The sequence below is a fragment of the Bos grunniens genome, chromosome 10 (genome assembly GCF_055505025.1).
Source record: "Bos grunniens cultivar Pamir isolate PY7600 chromosome 10, Bosgru_T2T1.0, whole genome shotgun sequence".
Lineage (NCBI taxonomy): Eukaryota > Metazoa > Chordata > Mammalia > Artiodactyla > Bovidae > Bos > Bos grunniens.
Window position 1 is genome coordinate 69,208,486 of NC_141174.1, and position 26,475 is coordinate 69,234,960.

At 43.8% G+C, this 26,475-nt stretch overlaps 1 protein-coding gene and 1 long non-coding RNA gene across 6 annotated transcripts in view; one reads left to right on the top strand and one right to left on the bottom strand.

Annotated features, from left to right (window-relative positions):
* Nucleotides 1-26,475, top strand: part of RASGRP1 (RAS guanyl releasing protein 1) — an 87,022-nt gene that overhangs the window by 26,454 nt on the left and 34,093 nt on the right. For 4 of the 5 annotated variants that reach the window (XM_086318956.1, XM_086318957.1, XM_086318955.1 and 1 more), the window contains 3 exons: nucleotides 16,253-16,358; nucleotides 25,470-25,532; nucleotides 25,891-26,022. In XM_086318956.1, the coding sequence (XP_086175082.1) occupies nucleotides 16,253-16,358; nucleotides 25,470-25,532; nucleotides 25,891-26,022 (301 nt within the window). Of the gene's footprint in view, nucleotides 1-16,252; nucleotides 16,359-25,463; nucleotides 25,533-25,890; nucleotides 26,023-26,475 lie in introns of all 5 variants that reach the window. The other variant, XM_086318958.1, reaches the window with a different exon arrangement.
* Nucleotides 1,966-3,897, bottom strand: LOC147364784 (uncharacterized). Its single transcript, XR_015133712.1, has 2 exons — nucleotides 2,734-3,897; nucleotides 1,966-2,456 (listed from the first exon to the last, which is right to left on the bottom strand). It is a non-coding gene; the product is annotated as an uncharacterized LOC147364784 (long non-coding RNA).

A 26,475-nucleotide genomic window follows, 5' to 3' on the forward strand; every position in this document is an offset into this window, starting at 1 on the left:
GCTTTTCTCACTCGAGGAAGCTTGTTCTGTTGAACAGTGACTTTAAAGTTCAGAACCCGTAAAGATACCTGGGAATCTCTTGATTGTCACCAAGTCAAGGGGTTGCTGTGTTTAGATCTGTAAATGGAGTTAAGTTCCAGTGGCATTAACACAGGTTGAACGAAGAGCCTGAATCTTAGGTCCTGCTTTGTCCTTATAGTTCCTTGATTTCTTTTGACCCTTTCTTCTAAAAACTGTGGTCATTCCCTTACCATCACCTCCCTGCATTCTCTCACGTCTCTAGGACACAAACCCTCACTACATCTTTCTTCCAAAGACATTTAACTCTTCCTGTAAGTGCACAGCTACTGTTCGTGTTTATCATTGGCTGCTACTAGTCAACATCTGTTCTTACACAGAGCGGTGCCCCCTTATCCAAGACTTTGCTTTTTGAAGTTTCAGTTACCCACAGTCAACCACAGTCTGAAAATATTAAATGGAAAATTCCAGAAATAAGCAATTTGTAGGTTTTATTTTCTTATTTTTATGTGATATTTTTTATATGTGCTTTTTAATTTTTTATTTACATATAGTTGATTTACAATATCTTTTTAGTTTCAGATATACAGCACAGTGAGTTATTTATATATCTACTTACATATGTATATATATATATATTCTTTGTCACATTCTTTTCCCTTATAGGTTATTACAAAAGACTGAATACAGTTCCCTGTGCTATACAGTAAATTCTTGTTGTTTATCTATTTTATGTATGGTGGTATGTATCTGTTAATCCCAAATTCCTAATTTATCCCTCCTCCTGTTTCACCTTTGGTAACCATAAATTTGTTTTCTATCTGTGAGACTATTTCTGTTTTATAAGTAAGTTCATTTTATATCTATTTTTTAGGTTTCATATATAAGTGATATCATAGGATATTTTCTTTCTCTGACTTAATTTCATTTAGTATGATAATCTCAAGGTTTATTTATGTTGTTGTAGATGGTGTTACTTCATTCTTTTTATGGCCAAGCAATATTCCATTGTGTGTGTGTGTGTGTGTGTACACACTACGTCTTCTTTATCCATTCATCCATCAGTGAACATCTAGGTTGCTTGCATGTGCTGGCTGTTGTAAATAGTGCTATGAACACTGAGGTGCATGTATCTTTTCAAATTAGAGCTTTCTCCAGATATATGCCCACGAGTGGGATTGCAGGATCATGTGGTAACTCTATTTTTAGTTTTTTAATTGCATGCCATTCTGAGTATGGTAATGAAATCTCACACTTTGTCCTGCTTTGTCCTGCCCGGGACATGAATCATCCAGCAGATCCACACTGTAGACTCTACCCAGTTGTTGGAATAGGAAAAAGCATACATGGTGTATTTAGGGTTTTGTACTATCTTTGCTTGCAGGCATCCACTGGGGGGTGTTGGGACATGTCTCCCGTGGATGTAGGTAAGACTACTGCCCTGTGATTTGGGTGAAAGAAATGGCCCAGTTCTAGGCACAGCAGGAGACTGGAGACTGCAGGGAACTGACAGGAAGTCAAGAAACCCTTGTCCTTATCCTCAGAGGATCCTCATTTAGAAGGCAGTGCAGGTCTGCCAGAGACTACAGCCCTGGACTCAGAACACAGGGCTGAGTCCTATATTTATATTGATATAATATTATATTTTATATTATAAATATAATAGTACCATTGTATTACTGGAGAAAGTAACCAGAACAGTCATTTGTAGCCCCTTCCTGCCACTTCCTAACTGTGAGACCACCGATGGATTATTTTTACCTTCCTTGAGTCTGTTTCTTTCACGTGTGAAGCAGAGCAGCGTGAGTGTGGCGAAAATTAGAATGCTTGTGTCACAGCTGTTTTGTGCATGTCTCAGCCTGTCAGTTACCAGTGTTGTGGTTGGACCAGCCTTTGTGGTTCTTATGATGATTACAAGATACCGTTCAGTAATAGCCATCAGGAAACTTTGAAAAAATAAAAGTTTATTGCTTACAAGACCTGGAAATTACACAGCATACCAGAGGCAGTCCACACAGCAAGGTTGGGGGAGGGAGAGAGGAGGGGAAGAGGGAGGGAAGGAAGGAAAGAAAAAGAGGAGCAAGAGAAAGGGCACACAGGCCAGGGGTTCTACATTTATTGGGGCTGAGGGTGGGGGCAGATCTCTGTCTTTATGAAGTTCATGAAGATCTTTCTCTTCATAAAGTTCTGGTGAACTTTAAACATAAGGGCTGGGGTTTAAAGCATGATGAAAGAAAAAAACAAGTAGCTCAATGGTCAGTTACTGAAATCAACCGCAGTCTCTAAAACCAAGGAGCCTGGGGTGGAGAGCCAGTCGGCAGCCTGGCTTTTATCTGTCTTATGGCTGGCAGTGCGTTTATTTGCAAGATAGCCATCTTTGAAGGTCACCTCTTTGAAATGGACGCCTCGACAATCAAAGCTTAGGTCAGGCACTTGTACTACAAAAAAGAAAAAAACAAAACAACTATCAGAGCTTACACCACAGTAGCCTGGCCCACCCACAGGCATAAGGGAGGCTCAGCTACTTTCCCAGGCAGCCTGGCACCAGAAACCCTCCAGAGCTGAGACAGAAAGGAGGTGCCTTTAATCTGCACGACCCAGAGAGAGTGACGGGAGGACACAGTGGCAGGGGTGGGGCTGAGTCGAAGACCTGGGCTCAGGCCAGGCCCTCACCGCTTCTGAAGTCACTGTGTGCCTTCCAGCAGCTCGCCTCACCTTTCTCTGTTTCTTTATCTATCAAGTAATAAAGGTAATACTCATCCCGCAGAGTTGGTGTGAGATGAGCGAACCTGTGAGGAGAGAAAGCGCTCATAAATGTGCACTGTTAGGGCTTCAACAGTGCAGTGAAGGCTTGGGCGCTACGTGACGACTGTCAGGCAGCCTAGGTATCTGTGACCTTCCAGTCACCCAGATATCATAGTGGTTTGGACTTAGTTCAGGACCTTGGTTTTCCCCAAAAGATGTCAAAGCGTTTTCCTTATCTCGACGGAGCTCCTGATTATCTCTCTGCCGAGAGGGATGGAAGCAAGATGCTATCAAGCTCTTCCTCTGCAAGTGAGCACGTGGAGGCTCGGAGATGACAGAGCTCTCCCAGGGCCGGGATCTGGGTGCAGATCCCAGGACTGCTGTTTAGGAGCTGAACTCCAGCAAGTTACCTTACCCCGGTTTCTTCATCTGTCAGATGACAGTACCACCTATCTCATAGAGTTGACGCATGTGAAGACTCGGGACAGTGCCTGGTACCCAGGAAACACTCCATGTATGTTTAACAAAAAGAGAAACAGAGAGACAGTGAGCAAGGGAGAGAGAGTCAGGTAAGACTTAGAATGTAGTTCATCAGTTCCCATTAGATGTTGTTTTTCCTCCAGCAGTACCAAACACTGCTCCTGGCTCTTGCGTGTTCCAACTGACACCAGCCCTGAGAGTTTCAGTGTTGGCGTTTTTGCTGTCTGTAAGTCGGTGACACAGCCCTGCTTCTTGACTGGGGATGTGTGAAACGTTTTCTTCTTTGGCTCTTGGCACCTGAGTGAAGGGCTGTTTGTTGTTTTCCTTTGCTTCAGTTGTACTAAGAGATTCCTTACCCACCTGTGAAGTTCTCTGTTTCAAAGTCATTCCTGGGTCCTCATGCAGATTTCCCTCCAGTACCTCAGTAAACCCTGAGAAATCCTTCTGCCTTGAGGGCCTGAGGGATGGGTTGCATTTAGAACCTAGAACTGAAAAGAAATTCGGATGCCCCTGCTCCCTCTGCCATGGATGGGGACCATGCTTAGAGGAAACCATGCCCCATCTCACGGGCACGGACAGTATGACCTACCACTGTGGATCCCTCTTTCAGGTTTGGTTATAAAGAAGTATTTCATGAAAAATCATTGTCCCACTCTGGAATAACCAAAGCCTAACAGGAGCAATGGCACCCCACTCCAGTACTCTTGCCTGGAAAAGCCCATGGATGGAGGAGCCTGGTAGGCTGCAGTCCATGGGGTCGCTAAGAGTTAGACACGACTGAGCGACTTCACTTTCACTTTTCACTTTCATGCATTGGAGAAGGAAATGGCACCCCACTCCAGTGTTCTTGCCTGGAGAATCCCAGGGACAGGGAGCCTGGTGGGCTGCTGTCTATGGGGTCGCACAGAGTCGGACACGACTGAAGCGATTTAGCAGCAACAGGAGCAAAGAGAAAAACAAAATATTGTTCCAAATCCAGCAAGAGAAGTGAGAATAGTTCACCGCTGTTACAGTGGTTAATGGATTACTAAGCATTTTTCTATATTTAATCAAAGGTAATCTAATCCTAACTACAAACAACAAAGGGGCGAAGAGGCTTTCAGAATAACTTCTATCTGATTACAAAAGGCTTTGCTCAGTTCTCTTGACTGTACACGGTGGTGCGATGATGGTTTTTGTCTGGGACTGTTCACTGCAGAGAATTATGAGCCAGGGACAGTTTCTGTGGTGAAAGCAGAGTTTGCGGTGAGCTGTGTTGTCAGCCCTGTTGTGGTACACTGGAATGAGGTTATCTAGGTGGCTGTTAGGATCAAGTCAATATTGAGAAAAACTTTCTGAAGAAGGCTGAGTTCATGGCTATCCAGTAAGTCTCAGGCCTGTGTTATTTCACTGAGTCAATGTTTGGAACATTCCCAAGTTGCTTCTTAATACCTATTCAGCCTGTCAACAAGCATGCCCCCAAAAAGGCCCAGGCAAGACTGAAGCAACACAAGTGCGCTCCAGTAAGCAAGAGGAGCGCATAGTGCGCCCTGCCCCAGATTCCTCTGTGTCGTGTCTTTGTCTTGGGTCCATCCCCTCCCGGGCTGGCTGCCTCCAGCCATCTGTGGGCAGCTCTCTGCATCCTCCTTGGGAAGCTGAGCTGGGGCCCTACTGCCATCCACTCCCCACCAGGCACATTCCTGTGGGGGGACAGTCACCCCGTGAGCCAAGTAGGCTGCATTGACAGCAGCTCACCAAGGACTCAAATGCCAGCGTCTCTACCTAGCCAGATAATCCGATTTTCCCCAGGGACTTGGAAGCTCCCTGGAGGAACAGCCACCCACCCAGGGTATTCAGTTGGCACTGTCTTCCAAAGTGGCTCTAGAATGTGCGGTCACAGCTTCGTCCCAGAGTCCCATCACGGGCCCACCCAGCGCCCACCGCGAATCTTTCCACTGCTTATCTGTTAGTGCCGGTGCAGCCTCCTCACGCCCACACCCAAGACTGTGTTCAGTTTGCAGAAGCGACGAGGACAGCTTCCCTCACTTTTCTCAGACCCCTCATTCTTGAGACCTGACGGTCCGGATGGAGGCTGCAGTCCCCAAGGAAGGCCATTGGCTGGCTCAGTCGAGGCAATAGAGCTAAAAGCTCTTTTCCACTTCAGGCAATTTTGTGCACATGGTTAGACATTTATAGATTGCAGTCGCTCATCCAAGAAATCTAGGTCATCCTTTACATAGAGCTTCATGCTTCGAAGAAGAGCCATGCCCAGGGAGGACCGTCCCTGGGGCTGACTGGTTTGGCTGAGGGAGTGGAGAGTCTGTTGCAAGAGGAGGGACAGGTGGGCCATATGGGGGCCGTGAGCTCTCAGGGGACTGGGCATTTTCACCCATGCGACCACTGGCCACAGGCTCTCCAGGGTCTGGTCATCCTAGCCAGATGGTGCCCATGATAGCCCTCGTGTTGTCAGGACAAGTGGTGGGTTTACGGGTTGGGGTCTCCAGGGAGATGTCTGTACTGCGGCTGCAGTGAGAAGGACAAGGCTGGGCTGCAGACGCAGGGCTTCTCAGGGAGAAAAAGAGAAGTGGGTGTGAGTGAGAGGCTGATTTAGCTTTGTAGCTTGGATGGCTGAACGTCATAGCCCTTCGCAGTATACCCAGTCTTCACCCTGCTCACCTTCCAACAATCCCTCAAGGAGAGGCAGGTTTCAAGGATAGAGCCCTAGGCTGGGGGGCCAGAGGGCCGATCCTGTCTGCCTCCACTCACCAGCCCTGAGACCACAGCCAACATGTGATACCTGCGTCTTCATCTTTAAAATCGTGTCCTTGGTGCCTCCTCCTCACAGAGTTGTACAGCTCACGTGCTCAGCAGAGGTGATTCTGTTTATTGAACATCAGTGCTGTGAAAACATAGCCTTGCTCTCAGGTGTTGCATTGAGGGAGAGTTCTCCAGCTTCTGGGGGTGTCAGGGGCAGCTGTGTATGCACGTGTTGTGCATGTACGTGTGTTGTGCTTGTACACGGATGGGTGTGGATATCCAGATGCTGCTGCTGCTGCTGCTGCTGCTAAGTCGCTTCAGTCGTGTCCGACTCTGTGCGACCCCATAGACGGCAGCCCACCAGGCTCCCCCGTCCCTGGGATTCTCCAGGCAAGAACACTGGAGTGGGTTGCCATTTCCTTCTCCAATGCATGAAAGTGAAAAGTGAAAGTCAAGTCGCTCAGTCATGTCCGACTCTTGGTGACCCCATGGACTGCAGCCCACCAGGCTCCCCCGTCCCTGGGATTCTCCAGGCAAGAGTACTGCAGTGGGGTGCCATCGCCATATCCAGATGCTAGGCAATTCGAACGCCCTCTCAACCTCCTGCTCCCCAACCCTGACCCAGCAGGACAGTGAATAAATCCAAAACTCATGGGAAGCAAATACAGTCCCTTTCCTTTACAACATGCCTCCAGGTCAGCCTGTCTGGGACAGTAGTTGAGAGAAGCCTGATTAGATGAAGTCAAGGGTCAATGAGCCAGGTTTTCCTGTCCTCTGTATCCCTGGCTTTGACTGTCAGCAGCCCCACTGAGAAGACATGAGCCTGCCTGGCCCTTTCCCACTTGGGTGGGATGCTGCTTGAAGGCTTGTTGCAAAAGTGTGAAATTGCAGGTCATGGTTAAATGGAGGCCTTGTATTGTCCTACATCATGGTGTCCTCCAGCCAGTGCAAATAAGTAATTAAAAGCTACTTGTAACGAAGGTCTTCAGAGCTGCTGGACAGTGTATTGGGCCAAGGAATAGAAAATATTCCAACTAGACCTAGATTTTCTCAGTCATGTGGTCAGGGTACTCACCCTGGGTCTGGGTATGATGTACCACGTTACCCCAGAGGGACCCAGAACAAGGCATGGGCAGCTGGGCACTTCCCTTGTCCCAAATTCCCACTCTACGTTAAAATGCTCATCCTTGGGTGCGAGCTGTAAGAACTCCCAAGAAGTCACTGTTACAATGAAGACATCTAAAAGGGTGCTCCCGTATGTCTTGCTCTCCTCCCAGGGCCTGCAATGATAGAGATTAGCTGGTCAGTTACACCAGGCAAGCCCAGAGGGCACGAGATCAGGATTGAGGGGGACAGTGAATTTGGGAGCACTGGGAATGAGATACCCAGGTAGGAAGGAACCCAGGTCCGTGGGTGCGAGTGGCAGCCATGGCATCTAGGAGCAGCCGCATCCGGCCTGAGAGCCAACTGCCAGCATCTCCTCCCAGCTCCCCACTCTGACTTCATACTGGTGGCTTGGAATTGGCCATAGTGGGAGCATTAACACCACAGAAATGTGCAAACACTGCAAATCAGAGTCCCCCTCACCCTCCAAGGAGAGCTGCTGTTTAAACAGCGCATCCCAGCAGCAGCCACGCTGGTTAGCACACCTGCCCTGTGAAGTGAGACTCCGTTCTTAGCAAATCACTTACTTTCTCTTAATTGTAGTCTTCCCCCAAATCTGGAGGGGCTGAGGACCAGAAATAAACAAAGATGAAGGTGGTACTGATATGTGTCGTAAGCTGCTCAGGTGGTAGAAGCTCTGAGCTCAAACCATGTGCGTGACACCACGTTCTTCTTCACGTGCACTTCCTGCCCAGCTGCAGCTGTAGGCTCTAAAACATCAATCCCCCAAGCACACAACACACCAGTAAACCTGCTTTCAGCTTGCCAGTTTCTCTACACTCTCCAGGCAGGATCTGATGAGTATAACAGTCTTGCTGTCAAGTAGGGTTCGTTTCTTTGGAACGTTTATCGCCTTGTAGTCCATTCAGAACTCTGGGTGTGCCTGGCAGGTTCTATGTGGAACAGCCTCTTCTGTTTCCAGACTTTCTGATCTGCATTAGCAGAAGCAGTCCTGCTCTAGCTCTAGATCCAACTCTGCCCCCCAGCTTTCTGATACAAGCTTTCCCATTACCATCTTCTGGCCTCTGGTTTCAGCACACCTGGTGTTGGCTTCCCTGGTAGCTCAGCTGGTAAAGAATCCACCTGCAATGCGGGAGACCTGGGTTTGATCACTGGGTTGGGAAGATCCCCTGGAGGAGGGCATGGAAGCCCACTCCAATATTCTTGCCTGAAGAATCTCCATGGACAGAGGAGACTGGCGGGATATAGTCCACGGGGTCGCAAAGGGTCAGATATGACTGAGCGACTAAGCCCAGCACCCTGCCCCCACCCAGTGTTGACAGCTTTCTTACCCTCAGGATACCAATTTCTGACTTTCTGCCTTTGAAAGTGAACGTCGCTCAGTCTGACTCTCTGCGACCCCTTGAACTGTAGCCTGCCAAGTTCCTCAGTTGATGGAATTCTCCAGGCCAGAATACTGGAATGGGTAGCCGTTCCCTTCTCCAGGGGATTTTCCCAACCCAGGGATGAAACCCAGGTCTCCTGCATTGCAGGCAGATTCTTACCAACTGAACCACCAGGGAAGGCCAAGAATATTAGAGTGGGTAGCCTATTCCTTCTCCATGGGATCTTCTCCACCCAGGAATCGAACCAGGGTTTCCTGCATTGCAGGCAGATTTTTTACCAACTGAGCTACCAAATCCTTTCACACTCAAAAGAGATTTCCATGGTAACCAAAACAGAGGGGAAGAAGAGACTCTGCTCTGGAGTTTCTGTGGTGTGGACACGTTCTATGTCCGTCTTGCAATGAGTCATTCCCACCTCACCCCCCAGATAAGCCTTCGCGTAAGGAAAGTCGCCCCCACCCCTCGTCAGCAAGAAGTGGGGCCTAGAATGCAGCCCTTTGCAGGTTTTTTGTTCTCACAGAAGTCTCATCACCAGGGAGAAGATAGTCACCCTGGGAGGCAAACAGCTTATTTAAGATTAAACCACAGAAAGGAAGAACGGCGTCCGCAGGCCAACCAAGAGGCAGAGGGCTGGACCAGATGGCCTCTTGAAATGTTGGGTCACCTCACTTCATATATCAAGAGATGCTTCCCGAGTCATCACGACTAGATAGGGTTTCTTCTTCCCCAGAACTTTATCACCATTCAGCATGGTCTCCACAGGTTTCACCTCTAGCATTGACCACCTGAGATGATGTTCAAGTATCTTGAGTGTGTGTCTTATCCCCCACTAGATTGTGGGCTCCTCGGGGACAAGGGTTTTCTTGTAGCTCTTCATACCTCCTTTGGTACCTAGGACCGTACCTTGCACTGAGTCAATTAATGATAAAATGTTTTTAATTGAAATAGAGTGAAAAGTTGCTCAGTAGAGTAGTTAGAGAGTTGTGTCCTGTTATTGGAAGGGCACAGGCAGGGCCTGTTACCTGTGATGCCTTTAGGGGAGGGGGTCATGCATCAGTTAGAAGGTTGAGGTGGAAGGTAGCTGAAGTCATTTCCACCCTGAGATGCTTTGATCCCATGAAGCGTGGCTGCTGCCAGCACTGAATCGAGGGATGGAAACCCCGTTGTTGGTTCACAGAGAGATGACTCTCTAGAAGCCACATGGCTTTCCTGCTTGTTCTGTGGAGCAGATGGACCACAGGTCGGGTGGGCCTTCGACTAGCAGCACACACTGCTCCTCAGGTCACGTGATGGAGTACGTAAGGTTGACATTTTATGTCCCACTGAGGTTTTAACCTTTTAAAGCAGGCTTCCACTGAAGTAGAAGGAGAAGCAGATGGTAATGAGAAAATATGCACATTATGCACATTGCATATTGCACATTTCACTTATTAGAATTTTTAGTATGACACCCTGTGTTTTTCAAAAGCCTAAAGCTGCAAACAAAATTAAATTATTTGCTGAAATATTTAAATCAGCTTACAGAAGTTATACCAAACTATCAAAATAAAATCCAGAAGACTGGAAGGTGATCCCCTGGATCACCCACTTTGAGATCTGCCTTTCAGAGGGAGGCGCTTCCCCTCGAGAAGGAAGAAGCGCTGCTCTCTGAGATGAGGGCAGGAGACGAGTGCCTCCTTGATGCAGTCATACAGATGCTGAAGGTCGCATCAGGGAGAGGCAGTGGTGGGAACGAGGGCAAATGCACACACCAGGACGTTCTCCTGTGGAAAAGGGGGCACCGAGGAGCGGGGTGTGGACTGAGATGCCGAGATGCACCTGCCCTCCTCTGTCTCTGCCTCCCTTTGCTGGGTGAGTCACTCCCTCCCAGCCTTACCATTTGCCAGCCGCCCTCCCCCAGAACATGTGAGGATTAACATGCCCAAAGTGTGGAGGGCGGGGGCATCACAGAACCCTGGGGAAGAGGGGAGTGCAAGGTAAGTGGAGAGTGACTGTGACTGTGAGTCTTAGGCACAGCACCCTTCTTATTTTAAAGGCAACTTGAATGATCAGAGTCCATCCACCAAGGCATATAGGAGAGTTTTTCAGAAATCATCAGATGCAAAAAGCTGTCCTTTCAAATGTGCATTAATTGGTTCCAATCCAATATGCCAGTGGCATCTGTTAGTCTTGTAGCCCTCAGGACTGGAAGAGATCATAAAGCTTATCTACTTTAGCCGTTTCCCCTTTTTCATACTTGAATTCCCTCTTCTGACAAATGGCTATGCAGTGTCATGGAGAGCTGGGGATCTGGAATCAAACCAACCAGCAGCCAGATCCTAGCTCCTCCACCCATTGTCTCTTTGACCCAGACAGAACAAAGGAACTCATCTCTCTGTGTGTTGATTTTCTCAGCTATAAATTATAAGCAGGACCGACACCATTAGAAGTGTTGTGTGAATTAGAAGTAAAATTGTTAAAGTACTTAGCAGAGTCTCCAGTATTGAGTAGGACTTCAGGGCTCAAACAGTAAAGTATCTGCCTGTGATGCAGGAGACCCAGGATCGATCTCTGGGTCAGGAAGATCCCCTGGAGAAGGAAATAGCAACTCACTCCGGTATTCTTGTCTGGAGAATTCCATAAACAGAGAAGCCTGGCAGGCTACAGTGCATACAGTCCATGGTGTCGCAAAGAGCTGGACACAAGTGAGTGACTAACACTTTTACTTTCATTTCAGTAAATAGCAGCTGCTAAGCCAGATACAATGATGTGGTTGAATGTCCTGGCCCGCCTCCTCTTGAACGTGTCTGTGATGGGAATGGCTCCGCTGTTGGGCGGGCTTCAGGATTAGGATTTTTTCTACCGTGTGTTGTGCCCAGGTCTCTTTCCTGTCATTTTTCTCTATTCATCCTCTCTGGTTCCACGGTTTGTGGCCCTACAGAAGAAGTCTAAACCTCCTCCTACACATAGCATTACAAACATTTGAAGATAATTTTAATATCGCTCCTGAATCTTCTCCATAGTAAGCCTATCTGGGTCCCTGAATCTTTCTATGTGTGACTTGGTTTTGATCTCACTCAGGACACGTCTAAGCCCCTTTCCCTAATACGTGAGAGTCCTCGGAAAGATGCTTGGCGGCCACAAAGAACAGTTGAGAGAACCGGTTTTAGGTTCCGTCCACACTGAGTGCGTCTGCGATTGTGCCCGTGCCTCCTGTGAACATTCTGACACACGCCCTACAAATACATTTCAGATCCTCCCGCTCTGTGCCATGACGTATGGGGATAGGAACACCCCTGCTTCTGTGAGGAGAGGTGCATTGTAACAGCTCTGTTGTCAGATGCCGAATTGAAAACTTGCATCCCATAATTGTGGCAGAGTGGATTGTTGTCCCCTCCTCCAGTTTTTTGCCTTCTCCATATCAGTGATCTTTTCCACCTGACTTTGAGGTTCCTGCCCTTTGCCTTGAGGTTCAGCCGTGACTTTCTTTGACCAAAAGAATAAAGGGGAAGTGACAGCATGCCCGTTCCAAGGCTAGGATAAGAGGCCTTGGACAGTTCCAGTTACCCTACAGCGCCCTGCCATCACCATGAAAACACACCATGGCTAGCCCACTGGTCCAGGGAAGCCGGGGGCCTGTAGGGGAGGAGCCCCAGCGAAGCCCAGCCAATATCAGCCAGCCCCTAGCCAGCTTACAGACGCTTGAGAAAATAAAAGATCACTGTTTTCAGTCACTGAATTTTGGGATGTTTTGTTTTACAGAATTTTTGTGGCAGGAGATATATATTACAGAAATTATGTGGGCCAGAAAACAGAGAGTTAGCGGTACTAGCCCTCTCTCACCAGAGGGTAAGTTTAGAACAAGTAATGAAAGATTTACAAAACTGTAACAGGCTAGATTAAATACTTCTTAAAAATGATTTATCAAATTATAACTTTGTTAATTGTAACTTTATAAGTTGTGGCCAAGAAGAAAATAAGTGTGTATATTATATATCATTGGGGATTCCCAGGTGGCTCAGTGGTAAAGAATTCTGCCTGCTAAGCAGGAGAAGCAGGCTAGATCTCTGGGTTTGGTGTATTCCCTGAAGAAGGAAATGGCAACCCACTCCAGTATTCTTGCCTGGGAAATCCCATGGACAGAGGAGCCTGGCAGCAGACTACAGTCCTTTGGTTTGCAAAAAAGTTGAACACAACTTAGCAATTGAATAACAACAACAATTAAATATTAATGAAATAGCTAATGAAACAAGCAAACACAATATCCAAAGAAACATGAAAAGTTAAGGGGTCTTCTATTTGGTATGCTGCTGCTGCTAAGTCGCTTCAGTCGTGTCCGACTCTGTGCGACCCCATAGATGGAAGCCCACCAGATTCCCCCGTCCCTGGGATTTTCCAGGCAAGAACACTGGAGTCGGTTGCCATTTCCTTCTCCAATGCGTGAAAGTGAAAAGTGAAAGGGAAGTCGCTCAGTCATGTCCGACTCTTAGTGATCCCATGGACTGCAGCCCACCAGGCTCCTCCGTCCATGGGATTTTCCAGGCAAGAGTACTGGAGTGGGGTGCCATTGCCTTCTCCGCCTACTTGGTATAGTTCACTCATTTACTCTGTAAATGTTTAATGAGTAACTGCATGTATCAGCACTGTTCTGGACCCTAGAGATATGGTTGTGAAAAAAACAGACAAGGTCAGATCTCACGAAGCTTATATTCTAGTGGAGACTCAGAAAATGAAAATTAAACACATAAAAAAGATAACTTCAGATCATTGGTAAGTGCTATGAAGAAACTCAGGCAGGATCATGGCTACAGAGGTAGTTTAAGGATCACCATTCTGAGGATGTGACATTGAAACTGAGACATAAATGACGTGAATGGGCCAAGGGAAGAAAGGCCACATTCAAGGAAAGAACACATGCAAAGTAGGAATAAGCTTGGAGCGTTTGAGGTATAGACAGGAGTATGGAGAAGAGTAATATGATGTGAAATGAAATGGAAGACTAAAAGGAACCAGAATGGGGAGAGCTCTGTGAGCTGCAGTTGGGAGTCGGTGCTTTATTGCAAGGGTAATGGGCTCCATTGAAGCATATTAAGTACATTTGTGGGTTTTAGGAGCTCACTCCTGGCTGCTTCGTGGAAAACAGATGGCAGGTAGGTGGATAAGAGTGAAAACAGGGAGGTCAAGTAGGTCTCTATGGTGATGATTACAACTAGAATGGTGGCAAGGATGGGGGAACATGGAGAGGTTTGAGACCTATTTTGAAAGTAGAATCAAGGCTCACTAATGGATTGGATATGAGGGAAAATGAGAAATAAAGGGTGACCCCTCGGTTTTCTGTTTGGGTAAGTGAAAGGATGGTTGTGGTGCCATTTCTTGAGATGAGGAAGAATGGAGGAGAAGTGAACTGGGGAAGGGAGAGGTCAAGAATTTTGCTTGGATGAGTTAAGTCTGAAATTAGACATCTATATGGATTCACCAAGTAAGGCTGAAGATGTCTGTTGGGCAGTCACAAGCATATCAGTGGTATTTTATCCCAAAGGACTATAGATGAATTTCCCTGCCTAGAAGAAATAAATTAATTTTTTTTAAGTTAAAACTTAAGTTTTAACTTTAAAAATTGTTAGAAAAGAAAAAGAAGTGGGAGGACTGAGCCACAGCATGGTGACATTTAAGAGCTCAGCAAAGGAACAGGAGACAGAACAAGAGCCACAGAGAGAAGCTGAGAGAGTGTGATGCTGAGGAAGCCAAGAGGAGAAAGTGTTCCAGGAAGGAGGACAGAGTTGTCAGCTTGGGTTAGGTTGGATTGAATGCAACTTGAGTCATAAAGTAAGATGAGGACAGAGGAATGAACTCTTGGATCTAGCAATATAGACCTGATCAGTGACCCTGAAAATAAAAGATTTAGTGGGATAATGGAAGTAGAAGTCAAAAATGGAATGGTTGAAAGGGGATGGGAGATGAGAAATAGATGACAGTGAAGTTTTACTGAAAGGGGGAGCAAAATTGAGAGACAGCTAGAGAGGACAAGGGTTTCAGGTTTTGCTTTATTTCATTTTGTTTTAAATAGGAGGTTCTGGTGCATATTTAAATGCCAATGGAAGTAAACCAGGAGAGAGAAAAGTTGATATTGGAGGAGAGAAAGTGGACAAAGATGGTGTCACTGTCCTTAAGAAAAAGATCCTCAGAGCTCAGTGGAGGCATTGGCTTCTGAAGTGCTTTCCATGGTAACAGAGGAAGGCAAGAAGTAAGAGTAACAGAATTCAGGTGAACTGGTGCATTTGGTGAGGGGGAGGGGAGTGATCTCGTCAGGGTTCCTTACGTTTTCGCAAGTAGTTAATGAACTATGTAGTCATTGTAGTCAATGAACTATGACTTTAGATCATCATTTGAGGATGAGCCAGGACTTCTGAATTCTGAGCCCAGATGGACTGTGTCCTTCATTTACAATTTGGTACACTTAGAAAGAAAGAAAGTGTCAACCCCTTTTGTATAATGTGCTTTAAAGAGCAAAAAATGATTAAAAAAAAACAATTCATGTATATTCTTTAATTTGATATTTTCCACTGAATCATTAAAGTTCCCAAGAGCAAACAGAATTCACATGGTTTAAGTGAAGACACTTTAATGAAGGGCCACTACTTACAGAGAGTAGAGTTGAGATACTGTGCCCAGATACCCAGAGACTGTCAACAGCCAAAGGTTGCTACCATCCTTATAACTAAAGTCAAGGGAGAATACAGTTTTAGATCCCAGTGAGAGCTGGAGCCCTGAAAGAGGGGCCAAACAGTATAATCATTTATCGAAGAGACCTGTAGCAGCTGTCAGGAAAGTGGTACCAAAGCAGAGAGGGAAGGAGAAAAATATCCTGACTTCCCTCTCCTCCCATCTCCCAATGGCTTCCCATTGGCTCCTCCTGATGGTTCCCAATGGCTGAACCCAACTATAAATTAACTGGCAAGGGAACCTGGTGATGCAATCCATGGTGAAGGACAGAGAATAGATGGCTGTGAACAACCAGCGCCTAACACTTCCTGCCACAGGTGTTAAAGATTTTGAAAACCACTCTAGGGGGAATCTTTATACCCAGTGCCAGTGTATGGAAAAAATCTTGTTATCTGGTACCAGTGGGATTTGGAAACCCAATTAAGAAGCTAACCATGCTCTTTGATACAAATCATCATAGGTACTTGTAAACCCACCCATAATCTCCCAAGGTCACATTTGCCCATAGTCTTCCTCCTTTATGCCCATCCAGAGACGCGTTGCCCGTGAAACTAGGGAGACTTGCATTTTAGGTCCCCTCACTGGCATGAGCCCTTCCAAGATCATGGGCCAGCCCTAGAAATGTATTCACATGCTCATATATTTTTGTGCAGCTTATAAAAGCAAGGTATTTTAACTGTGATCTATTAAGACTGTAACTCGTTTCACTGGGATCCCTCCCCCCACCATATGCCCTTTGGGAGCCACAAAACCTGGATCTGCTTCTGCTTTCAGCAGACTCACGTGTACCTATGCAAATGGTACCACTTCCCCACGATTCTACCACCTTCTGGCGGGGTGATTAATGAGCATCAAAACAGGCATTTGGGGAAGGGGAGTATGCAGCAGGAGGATAAGAAAAGCCAAGAAGGGAGGGATGTGCAGTGCCGAAGGCCACGGAGGAGGCGCTGCAGAGCCTGCACTCTGGTCTCCCCCATGAGTGATGGGAGTTGGCAGGTGTCCTGTCAGGTAACTAATTCCTCCCTGGGGCCTTGCTCAGATGCTGCTCTTTGTGTTTTCAGATGCAGACGGAAACCTGTGTCGAAGTAACCAACTGTTGCAAGTCATGCTGACCATGCACCGAATTCTCATTTCCTCTGCTGAACTGCTCCAAAAAGTTATCACTCTATATCCTTTAGCCCAGTGCCTGGCGGCAATCCACAAATAGGATTGATTCAGAAGCATCTTGAAATGTGAATGATGCTTTCATTTTGGTTGTTTTGGCATAACCCTGAGTGGTTAATGGGTTCATGCGTCCTTTCAGGGAATGGCATGCGTGTCTGGGGATATGTGTTGTGTGTGTATATGTGTCTTCTGTTGGAAAAGGCAGTGTTATTGATGCTGATTTTTCTGGGAAGAGGTCAAAGAGATTAACATGCAGACACGGTCTTCTTCATTCGCTCTTGCTAGTGAAAAATACTTTTCCTGAAGATTAATCAAAATTCATATTCATCGCATGCAAATTGACAAGGGTGCTGCATTCTGGCTTTCCTGTCTAATTCTTCAACCTTCCCAGGTTTTGAAGAGAGCTTCCTGACCCCAGGGCAGCTGGTGCCTTTCTGCTTTAGACTGAGGCACTGGCTGCGCCAAGCAAACCCTGCTGGATTCTGACCTTCTTTGGGCTGTAAATGGAGTGGGGTGGGGAAAACGACTGCTTTCTCTCTCTCTGATGCCTGATGACACCGTGGGCTGTAGGTGAGGTGAGACTGTTTAGCACCTTGAAGCCCAGGTTCTGGGCACTGAGTCATGCTATAGAGCTCTTCTAATCCTTTAGCACTCTCCCCAGCCTTCCCTTTTCATCTCATGGCACTCAGCAAAAGCATAAAAGCCATCAGGACTGAATCTATTCCCTAAGCCTGCTTATAAACCTCTCAGAGAAGGTGTTTTCAGTGGCATTTCAGTGGCCTTCAAAGGAGTCCATATAATGAGAGGTACAGGTAATAGATGGATGTCTAATCTACAGAGCGTTCTAAAACCATACTAGAACTCCATGTACCAGCAGTTCTCAATAGTGTCAGTAATTAAATACTCAAAGAAAAAACTGTTCTCCAAGGACTAATTTGTGGCCCCCTCTGTGGACCCAGAGTCCTCCTCCCTGCTATTCTCCCTTCCACTTTCGCAGATTCTTTCTCTATATTTTATCTTCCCTCTTTCCTGTCCTTTTAAACCCTGCATCTTCAGTGGCACCTGCCCCTCAGTCTAAAACTCATTCACATCTCCCTAACCTAAAAATAAACTCTCAACCCTGCCTCCCCTTCATTCCATTGTTAGGGTCAGAAATGTGATGCACAAACTTCTTAAAATAGTCCACGCTCACTATCTCCCATCTCTCAACTCCCACTTACTCCTTCACCCGACTGTGGCCTCCACCCCTGTACTCAGACTTTCCTCTGATGTCACCAGTGACCTCCTGGTTGTCAAGCCCAGTAGCTTATTTTCCATCCTTGTTTATAGCGACCTCCCTGTAGAGACATTGTTGACAGCACCCCACCTCTCCAAACTCCTTCCAGGGCTCTGGACTGCACCTTCCTGGGTCTCCCTTCTCCTGGGACACCCGCCTCCAGCTCTCCATCCAGCCTTTTCTTTGAGAACCTCTTCAAAATGAGATAGCATTCTGGTTTTCTTCTCTCTATACTTTCCCTGGGTGATTTATCACCAGGATTTCCACCACCATTCTTCTGATGACCTTCAAGTCCATATTTCTCTAACTAACTCAAACCATTTTTTAAAAAAAATGTTGGGACTGCTTTGTCCTATGACACTTCAGTCTTAATATACTCAAAACTTAACTCGCCACCTCCACTACTACCCCGTTAGTTCTGCTTTGACACCTGGATTTTCATTTTCAATTTCAGTCCATGGTGCCGTTGCCCCTCTGATGTCCTGAAGCAGCAACATCAAAGCCCTCACAATCCTCTCTGCCTTTCACCTCCCACGGAGCCAGTCACCCAATCCCAGGGTTCCTGCTTCAGAAATGACTCTTAGCTCTTTTCTCCTCTCCATTCCCATGCCTCCACCTTCCTTTGGGCCCCAGAGTCTCTCTCCTCGGCCTCTGTCCCATGCGGGGCCGCTCATCTGCACAGCCACCTCCTCCTTTATCATCCAGCCCTGCAGTTACTTTCCTAGGAAGCAAATGAGATCTTGCTTCGGAGCCTCTGCAGATAGAGGGGGATGGTAGACCCTCAGCCTACCCAGTGTGCCCTGCCTGCTCCGTCCTCAGCTCTCTCAGAAACCCTCTCTCTTCCATGCCAAACTTCTCAATACCCCAGACTTGAGTGGGTCCTTTTTATTGTTCGTTAAGAAAGCTTGGATCATTTCCTGTTGTTTCCTGTTTTTCCACGGTTGAGACAGAAAAATTTAACAACATGCTTTGAATAGTTTGGATGCCTGTAAGGTACAGTCGGAACTGTCCTGGTACTTTCTTGCCACAGCACTGCCCGTGAAGATGTGGCACCTGAAGCTTCCAGCGAACAATGACGGTTGCCCCCGCAGACGCCTGAGCCTCAGTCCTGGCCTGCAGATGCTGCTGCTTGCTTCCTCTCCTCAAGTGAGAAGCAGTGCCTGCCTCGCTCAGGTGGCCCCACTGTGGCACGCTCTTTGTGACCTTGGGGGCTCTGCCCTCCTGAGTGATGTTCTGTGTGCCCACAGGCTTGGCCTTCAGATGAAGACCGACGGGGTTCACAGATCCTGCTGCAGTGTAGCCGGCACTGAGCACAGGGGAACAGACGGGTGAAGAGAAGGATGGGGGCAACCAGGAGGAAGACAGACTCCACGATAAGAGGCACTGCGTTGATTTGTGTGTCCACCCGATTGTTTTAGAAGAAAAGTGGGTCTTTTGTGTGCCTTACTCATTCATAAGGAAGAAGTTAAAAATTTCAACTACTAGATCAAATAATAAAAATACAGACTCTAGAACATTTTTTGCTTGAATATGCCTTATGCTTGACTCTCTTTGCACTGAAGGGATAACATGTGTCATAAAGAAATATAAAATCATCTCTTTCTCATTCCTCCCTTTTGTGCCCAAAGAAAGGCAAGGATTGGAACCATTCACTTCAGGAAATTTACCTGGGCTTATTTTTTATATTGATTACCTTTGTTGATGTGTGTATGTGTGTGTGGTTTTATGTTTCGTGTTTCTGTTTGGTTTTCATGCCCTTAAGGATAGATTTTATAAACAGTAAGTCTATCAAAAGTTAGGTTTTTTAAGTTAAACTCCTTTTATGAAAAGTACAAATTTCACAGTCATAGTTTTTCTTTAGGGGTTCAAGTTTAGCTTGCAAATCTTGTTCTTTCCATAGGTCTAGAGTGTCCCTCTAAGCACTTGTAAGGGACCTTTAAAAATGTTTGTTTAATTAAAATAATGCCAATTAATTAAATACTTGCAATGGTTTTAAACTGCAAGTTGGATTTTATTTTTTATTCCAGGTTTTTTTTTGAGATAAAGTTGACTTAAAGCACTATAAAACTTTAAGGTTTAAAGCATGATTCATAAGTTTAGTGAATATTTATCATCTTATATAGATAAAAAATTGAAAATAGATGAAAGTTTTATTGTGATGATAACTTAAGAGTTTATCCTCTTAGCAACTTTCACATATACTATAGAGCAGTGTTAATTATGTTTATCATGTTGTACATTACATCTCTAGTACTTATTTGTCTTATAACTGGAAGTTTGTATCTTTTGAGTGCTTTCATACATTCCCCTCTTTTTCCACCGCCTACCTCTGGTAACCACAAATCTGATTTCTTTTTGTTTATTTGTTTTTGAAGTATCATTGACCTATGACGTTATGTTAGTTCCTGTCATGTAACAGTGATTTGATATGGCTCAGATGGTGAAGCGCCCACCTGCAATGCAGGAGATGCGAGTTTGATTCCCGGGTCAGGAAGATCCCCTGGAGAAGAGAATGGCAACCTACTCCAGTATTCTTGCCTTGAGAATTCCATGGACAGAGGAGCCTTGCAGGCTATAGTCCCTGGAGTCAAAGAGTCGGATACGATGCAACTAACACACACACGTGCATTTCAAAATGATCACCACAATGAGTCTAGTTATGACATGTCATCATACAAAGATACTATATAATTATCGACCGTATTCCCCATACAGTGCATTTCATACCCATGACTCATTTATTTTCACAAACGAAAGTTTGTACCTCTTAATCTCCTTCACTTATTTTTTTCCTCCTCTCTGGCAAACACCCGTTTGTTCTCTGTACAAATAACTCTTTTTTCATTATATTCATTTGTTTAGTGTTTTTAGATCCATGTATAAATGAAGTACAGTATTTTTCTTTCTCTGACTGTTTTCACTTAGTGTGTACCCTCTGGGTCCATCCATGTTGTTGCAAATGGCAAAATTTTGTTCTTTTTTATGGCTGGGTAATATTCCACTGTGTGTTTGTGTACACCAAGTCTTTATTCATTCGTCTCTTGATGAACACTTAGTTTACTTCCACACCTTTGCTATTGTAAACAATGCTTCACTGAACATCACGCTCCATAGATCTCTTCTCATTAATGTTTTTGTTCTCTTCAGATAAATACCCAGGAGTTCTATTTTTAATTTTTTAAGGAACCTATTTACTATTTTCCATAGTGGCTGCACCAATTTATATTCTTACTAGCAGTGCACAAGGGTTTCGTTTTCTCCACATCTTCACCAACACTTGTCATTTGTTGTCTGTTTTATAATAGCCATTCTAACAGGTATGAGTTGACCTCTTTGTGGTTTTGATTTGCATTTTCCTGATAATTAATGATGTTGAGCATCTTTTCATGTGCTTGTTGGTCATTTGTATGTCTTCTTAGAAAAATGTCTATTCAGATCCTCTGCCTGTTTTTTAACCAGTTTTTTTTTTTTTTTATGTTGTATGAGTTATTTGTATATTTTGGGTATTAAGCCTTTATTGGACATACTGTTTGCAAATATTTCCATCATTTAGTAGGTGGCCTTTTCTTTTTTGTTGATAGTTTCCTTCATTTTGCAAAAGCTTTTTAGTTTGATATAATCCCACTTGTTTATTTTTGCTTTTGTTTTCCTTGCCTGAGGAGACATATCCAAAGAGCATACTTCCTATGTTTTCCTCTATAGGTTCTATCGTTTTGGGGCCTTTACGTTCTTAATCAGTTTTGAATTTATTTTTGTGCGTGGTGTGACTGCATAGTGGTTTGATTCTTTTGCATGGAGCTGTCCAGTTTCCCCAGTAACATCTATTGAAGAGACTGTCTTTTCTCCATTGTATATTCCTGCCTCCTTTGTTTTAGATTAATTGACTGTAAGTTTCAAAGTTGTTTTCTGGGTTCTCTCTTCTGTTCCATTGATCCAGACGTTTGTTTTTATACCAATACTACACCGTTTTGATGACTGTAGCTTTGTAGTTTGTCTGAAGTCAGGGAGCGTGGTAACTCCACCTGTGCTGTTCTTTCTCAAGATTGTTCGGGTTGTTCAGGATCTTTTGTGTTTCCATAGAAATTTTAGAATCGTTTTAATTCTGTGAAAAATGCCATTTGTATTTTGATAAGGATTACATTGAATCTATAGACTGATGGGTAGTATGGTCATGATAACAACATTCTTCTAATCCGTGAACATAAGTATCCCTTTCCATCTGTTCTGTCATCTTCAATTTTTTTCATCAGTGTCTTAAAGTTTTCTGAATATGAGTCTTTTACCTCTATAGTTAGATTTATTCCTATATATTTTATTCATTTTTGATGTGATTGTAAATGATAGTTTTCTTAATTTCTCTTTCTGATAGTTCCTTGTTAGTATATAGAAATTCAACAGATTTCAATACTTTTGTACCCTGCACCTTTACCAAATTTATTGATGAGCTTTAGTAGTTTTTGGTGGCATCTTTAGGCTTTTCTATGTATAGTATTATGCCATCTTCAAACAGTGACAGTTTTAAATTCTTCCTTTCCAAGTTGGATTTCTTTAATTTCTTCTTACTGTCTGATTGCTGTGGCTGGATTCTAATACCATGTTAAATAAAAGTGGTGAGAGTGAGCATCTTTTGTCTTGTTCCTGACCTTAGAGGAAGTGCTTTAAAGCCATTGAGTATGATATTAGCCATGGACTTGCCATATATGGCATATATGTTGAGGTATGTTCCTCCATTACTCACACTGTGGAGAGTTTTATCATAAAAGGATGTTGAATTTTCTCAAATATTTTTTCTGCATCTATTGAAATGATCATATGATTTTTATTCTTCAATTTGTCAACTGACTGACTTGTGGAGACTGAATTGTCCTTGCACCCACTGGATAAATTCAAATTAATCATCATATATAATTCTTTTAATATATGGTTGAATTTTATTTTCTAATGTTGAGGATTTTTTCATCTGTGTTCATATTTTTATCAGTGATGTTGGCCTGTAATTTTCTTTTTATGTCAACTTTTTGTCTGATTTTGGTATCAGGGTGGTGCTGGTCTCATAGAATGAGTTAGGAAGTATTCCTTCCTCTGGAACTTTTTAGAATATTTGAGAAGGATAGGTGTTCACTCTTTTCTAAATATTTGGTAGAATTCACCTGTAAAGCCATCTGGTTCTGAACTTTTGTTCATTGTATTGTTTTAAATTGCTGATTCAGTTTTGTTATTGGTAATTGGTCTGCTCATATTTTCTATTTCTTCTTGATTCTGTCCTGGGAAATTGTATATTTCTAGGAATTTGTACATTTCTTCTAAGTTGTCAAACTTATTGTCATATAGTTGTAATCTCTTATGATCTTTTGCATTTTACTGGTACTTGTTGTAACTTCTTTTTCATCTCCGATTTTATTGATTTGGGCCCTCTCCATTTTTTTTAAGTCTAGAAAGGTTTACCAGTTTTATCTTTGAAAAAAAAAAAACAGCTCTTAGTTTCATTGATCTTTCCTATTGTTTTTAGTCTCTATTTCATTTATTTCTGCTGATCTTTATAATTTCTTTCCTTCTACTAACTGGGTTGTGTTTGTTTTTCTCTTGTTCCTTTAGATTTAAGGTTAGGTAATTTATTTGAGATTTTTGTTTGTTTCCTAAGATGAGCTTGTGTCACTATAAACTTCCTTCTGGGAACTGCTTTTGCTGCATCCCATAGATTTTGTGGTTTTGTTTCCATTTGTCTCCAGGTATTTTTTTATTTGTTCCTTGATTTCTTCAGTGATCCATTGGTTGTATAGTAGCATATTATTTAGTCTCCACACATTTGTGATTTTTGAGTCTTTTTTTTATAGCTGATTTCTAATCTTACAGTATTGTGGTCAGAAAAAATACTGGGTTATGATTTCAGTTTTCTTAAATTTACTGAGATTCATTTTGTGGCCTAGCCTGTGATGCATCCTGGAGAATGTTCCGTTTGCATTTGAAAAATGTATGTATTCTGCTGCTTTTGGATGGAATGTTCTCTATATATCTTAGCACATCTAGGCTAATGTTTCACTTAAGGCCAGTGTTTCCTTACTGATTTTTTTGTTGGATGATGTTCATTGAAATAAGGGTGTTAAAATCCCCTATTACTATTGTTTTATTGTCAATTTCTTGCTTTATGTCTGTTAACATTTTCTGTGTATGTTTAGGTGCTCTTATGTTTGGTGCATATATGTTTACAGTTATATCCTCTTCTTGGATTGACCCCTTGGTTACTCTGTAATGTCCTCCTGTATCTTGTTACAGTCTTTGTTTTAAAGTCTGATATAAGAATCACTGCCATGGCTTTCTTTTAATTTCCATTTGCATGGAATACCTTTTTTCATCCCCTTACTTTCAGTCTGATTCTGAAGTGCATCTCTTGTAGGCAGCATATATGTGGATCTTGCTTTTGTATTCATTCAGCCACTCTGTGTCTTTTGTTTGAAACATTTATTCCATTTACATTTAAAGTAATTATTGATAGGTATATACTTATATAACTATGAATTTTATATTTTATAGTTTTAAAACTATTTCAAGGACCTTTTTGAATTCTAAATAGGCTTGTAACTTCAATAGATTAAAATTATAAACAGTAAAGCTGACATCTTAGGTGTTTCAAAGCTATGCATAAACTTAGTAAGGTTTGAATTTAAAATTTAAGGGTAAAGCCTTAATTGTATATTCCAAATTGAAGTTTCACAGCTATCATTCTAATATGCTCTTAAATACTACAGGTATGTAAGATTTCAAAATACACAGACTCCTTCCTAATTAAAAAAAAAAAAGTAATAAGCTTTGGACTGTTTTACTTTACTGTATCTACATCTGTGTTTTCCAAGGGTTAAAACATGCATACCCAGTGAATGAAGACTGCTCAGCCCTGGTTAATTGAGACATCTGCTGGCTGCTCAGTAGAGTCCTCTCAGGGACCTGCTGGAATTCACAGAGTTCTGGGTGGTTTTTAAGAGAAAGAGGGCAGTGGCGTGTATAGCACACAGCCTGCATAGTATTCCTCAGTATGTTGATAGAACAGAGTACAACCACACAGCTTCATCACTGGACTGGATTTTGCATTTCTTTGACCTTTGCAATAAATGTATATTCTTTCCATATATCGCTAGAGACATGTGAACTTGGTGGACTGTTGCTGTTCTTTCATGTTCTTAGGATGGCATCATTCTCATAGAATATTCCCAGTGATATTAATCCTTCACATGCTCTCCAACTGTATTTCGGTCATTCACATAACTTTTTCTGACTTGCCATTACAACCTGTAAGATCAGTCTACTGACACCCACTATGCATATATTATCATTTTCCTATTATTGCTTGAATTTTCATTATATCTGAATATTTATTCCTTCTTTTTTTTCTTATTCACTGCATAGGGTCTTTTTTGTTTTAAATCAGTTGCTGGAAAGAAAAGAAGGGGCTCTTCTTTTTAGCTTGTTTTCTCTGGCAGACTAGACTCCTAGTCTTGGATGTGGGCAGAGGCACCTCTTCACTTCTTACAGATCATTTTGCTGGGGCCTTGCTGTGCTGGTGACTTCCTCCTTCTGTAGAGGAGATGCTGTGGCATTCTTCCATAAGCCACTTCAGCATGGGCTAGATAAAGTCACAACCTTTGCCCTTCTAGGTGATGATAAGCATACAGCTACACACATCAAGTTGGTTTTATCCTAGGTCCAGAGACGTAAGAAAACATTTTAATTAAAAGAAAATTTTAGGAGGGCTGGGGGAGGGCAGTTTTAGCAAATCTTCCAAAGATAAGAAGTTGCTTGGTTTTTATAACAGAGGCTTCCATTTCCCTTAACCACAGCCCTACCTATAAGGATGCCTTGGCAAAGAATTCACCAGGGCTTTGCCTGAAGATCTGCTATTTTGTAAGGTAACATTTCTGCATACATTTGGGACTTTGTGGGGTGGGTGAAATGAAAGAGCCACATGTTGTGCCTAAATCTTTTGTCATGGCTTCTCAGATTATGATTCACTTTAGCATAGCATAGCATTTGATATGGGCAGGTGTGGGGGCCCACAGATGATTGTCAGTGGGTGGTTTTCTTCTCTTCCCCCTACCCCAACTCCAGCTCCTTATATTCTGTACAGAGAAATATACAGTCTTTATTTCCAGGGATATAGGACAAATCAGCCCGTCTTTTTCTGAGTCCTTCTTGTGGGAAGAACCTACCAAAATGTGAGTCCTTGGCTTCAGTTTTGGCTTATGTTTTGTGATTCCCACCATGTAGGTACTGGATAACAGAATTCTGGATCATGTTTAAGATGGATACCAGCCTGGCAAGCACCATGGAGGAGTTTCAGGAACTGGTGAAAGCAAATGGAGAGGAGCTCCACTGCCGCCTGATTGACACAACGCAAATGTGAGTATCCTATCTTTCGAAACCACCTCCCTCCTGTGATATAACCCAGGCTGCTCAGCAAGGCTCTGTGTCCTGCTGTGACCCAAGAAGGCTTCAGGCAGGTTCAGTGGCTTTACCAAAGAGAAAAGCCTGCCAGGTACCAGGAAAGCAGAGAAGTCCCTGGTGATAATGCTGTATGTGGCTTATATCTGACAGCAGGAAAAAAAAGTCTCAGTGAAAAAGAAATCAGGTAGCAAGACGCTGATTAAAATTTATACAAATCCTAAGAAACTGAAAGTACAGTGACTAAATTGGTGCTTCTTCAGCAGCCAATGCCTGGAGGCACCCTGAACTTACAAATACAGAAGGCACTGCTAGAAAATGGATCCTGCAGAGGGTTTATAACATACATGGTACATCTGCGAGAGACACTCCAATCTGTGCAGAGGTGGAAAAGTACTCAGGAATATTTCA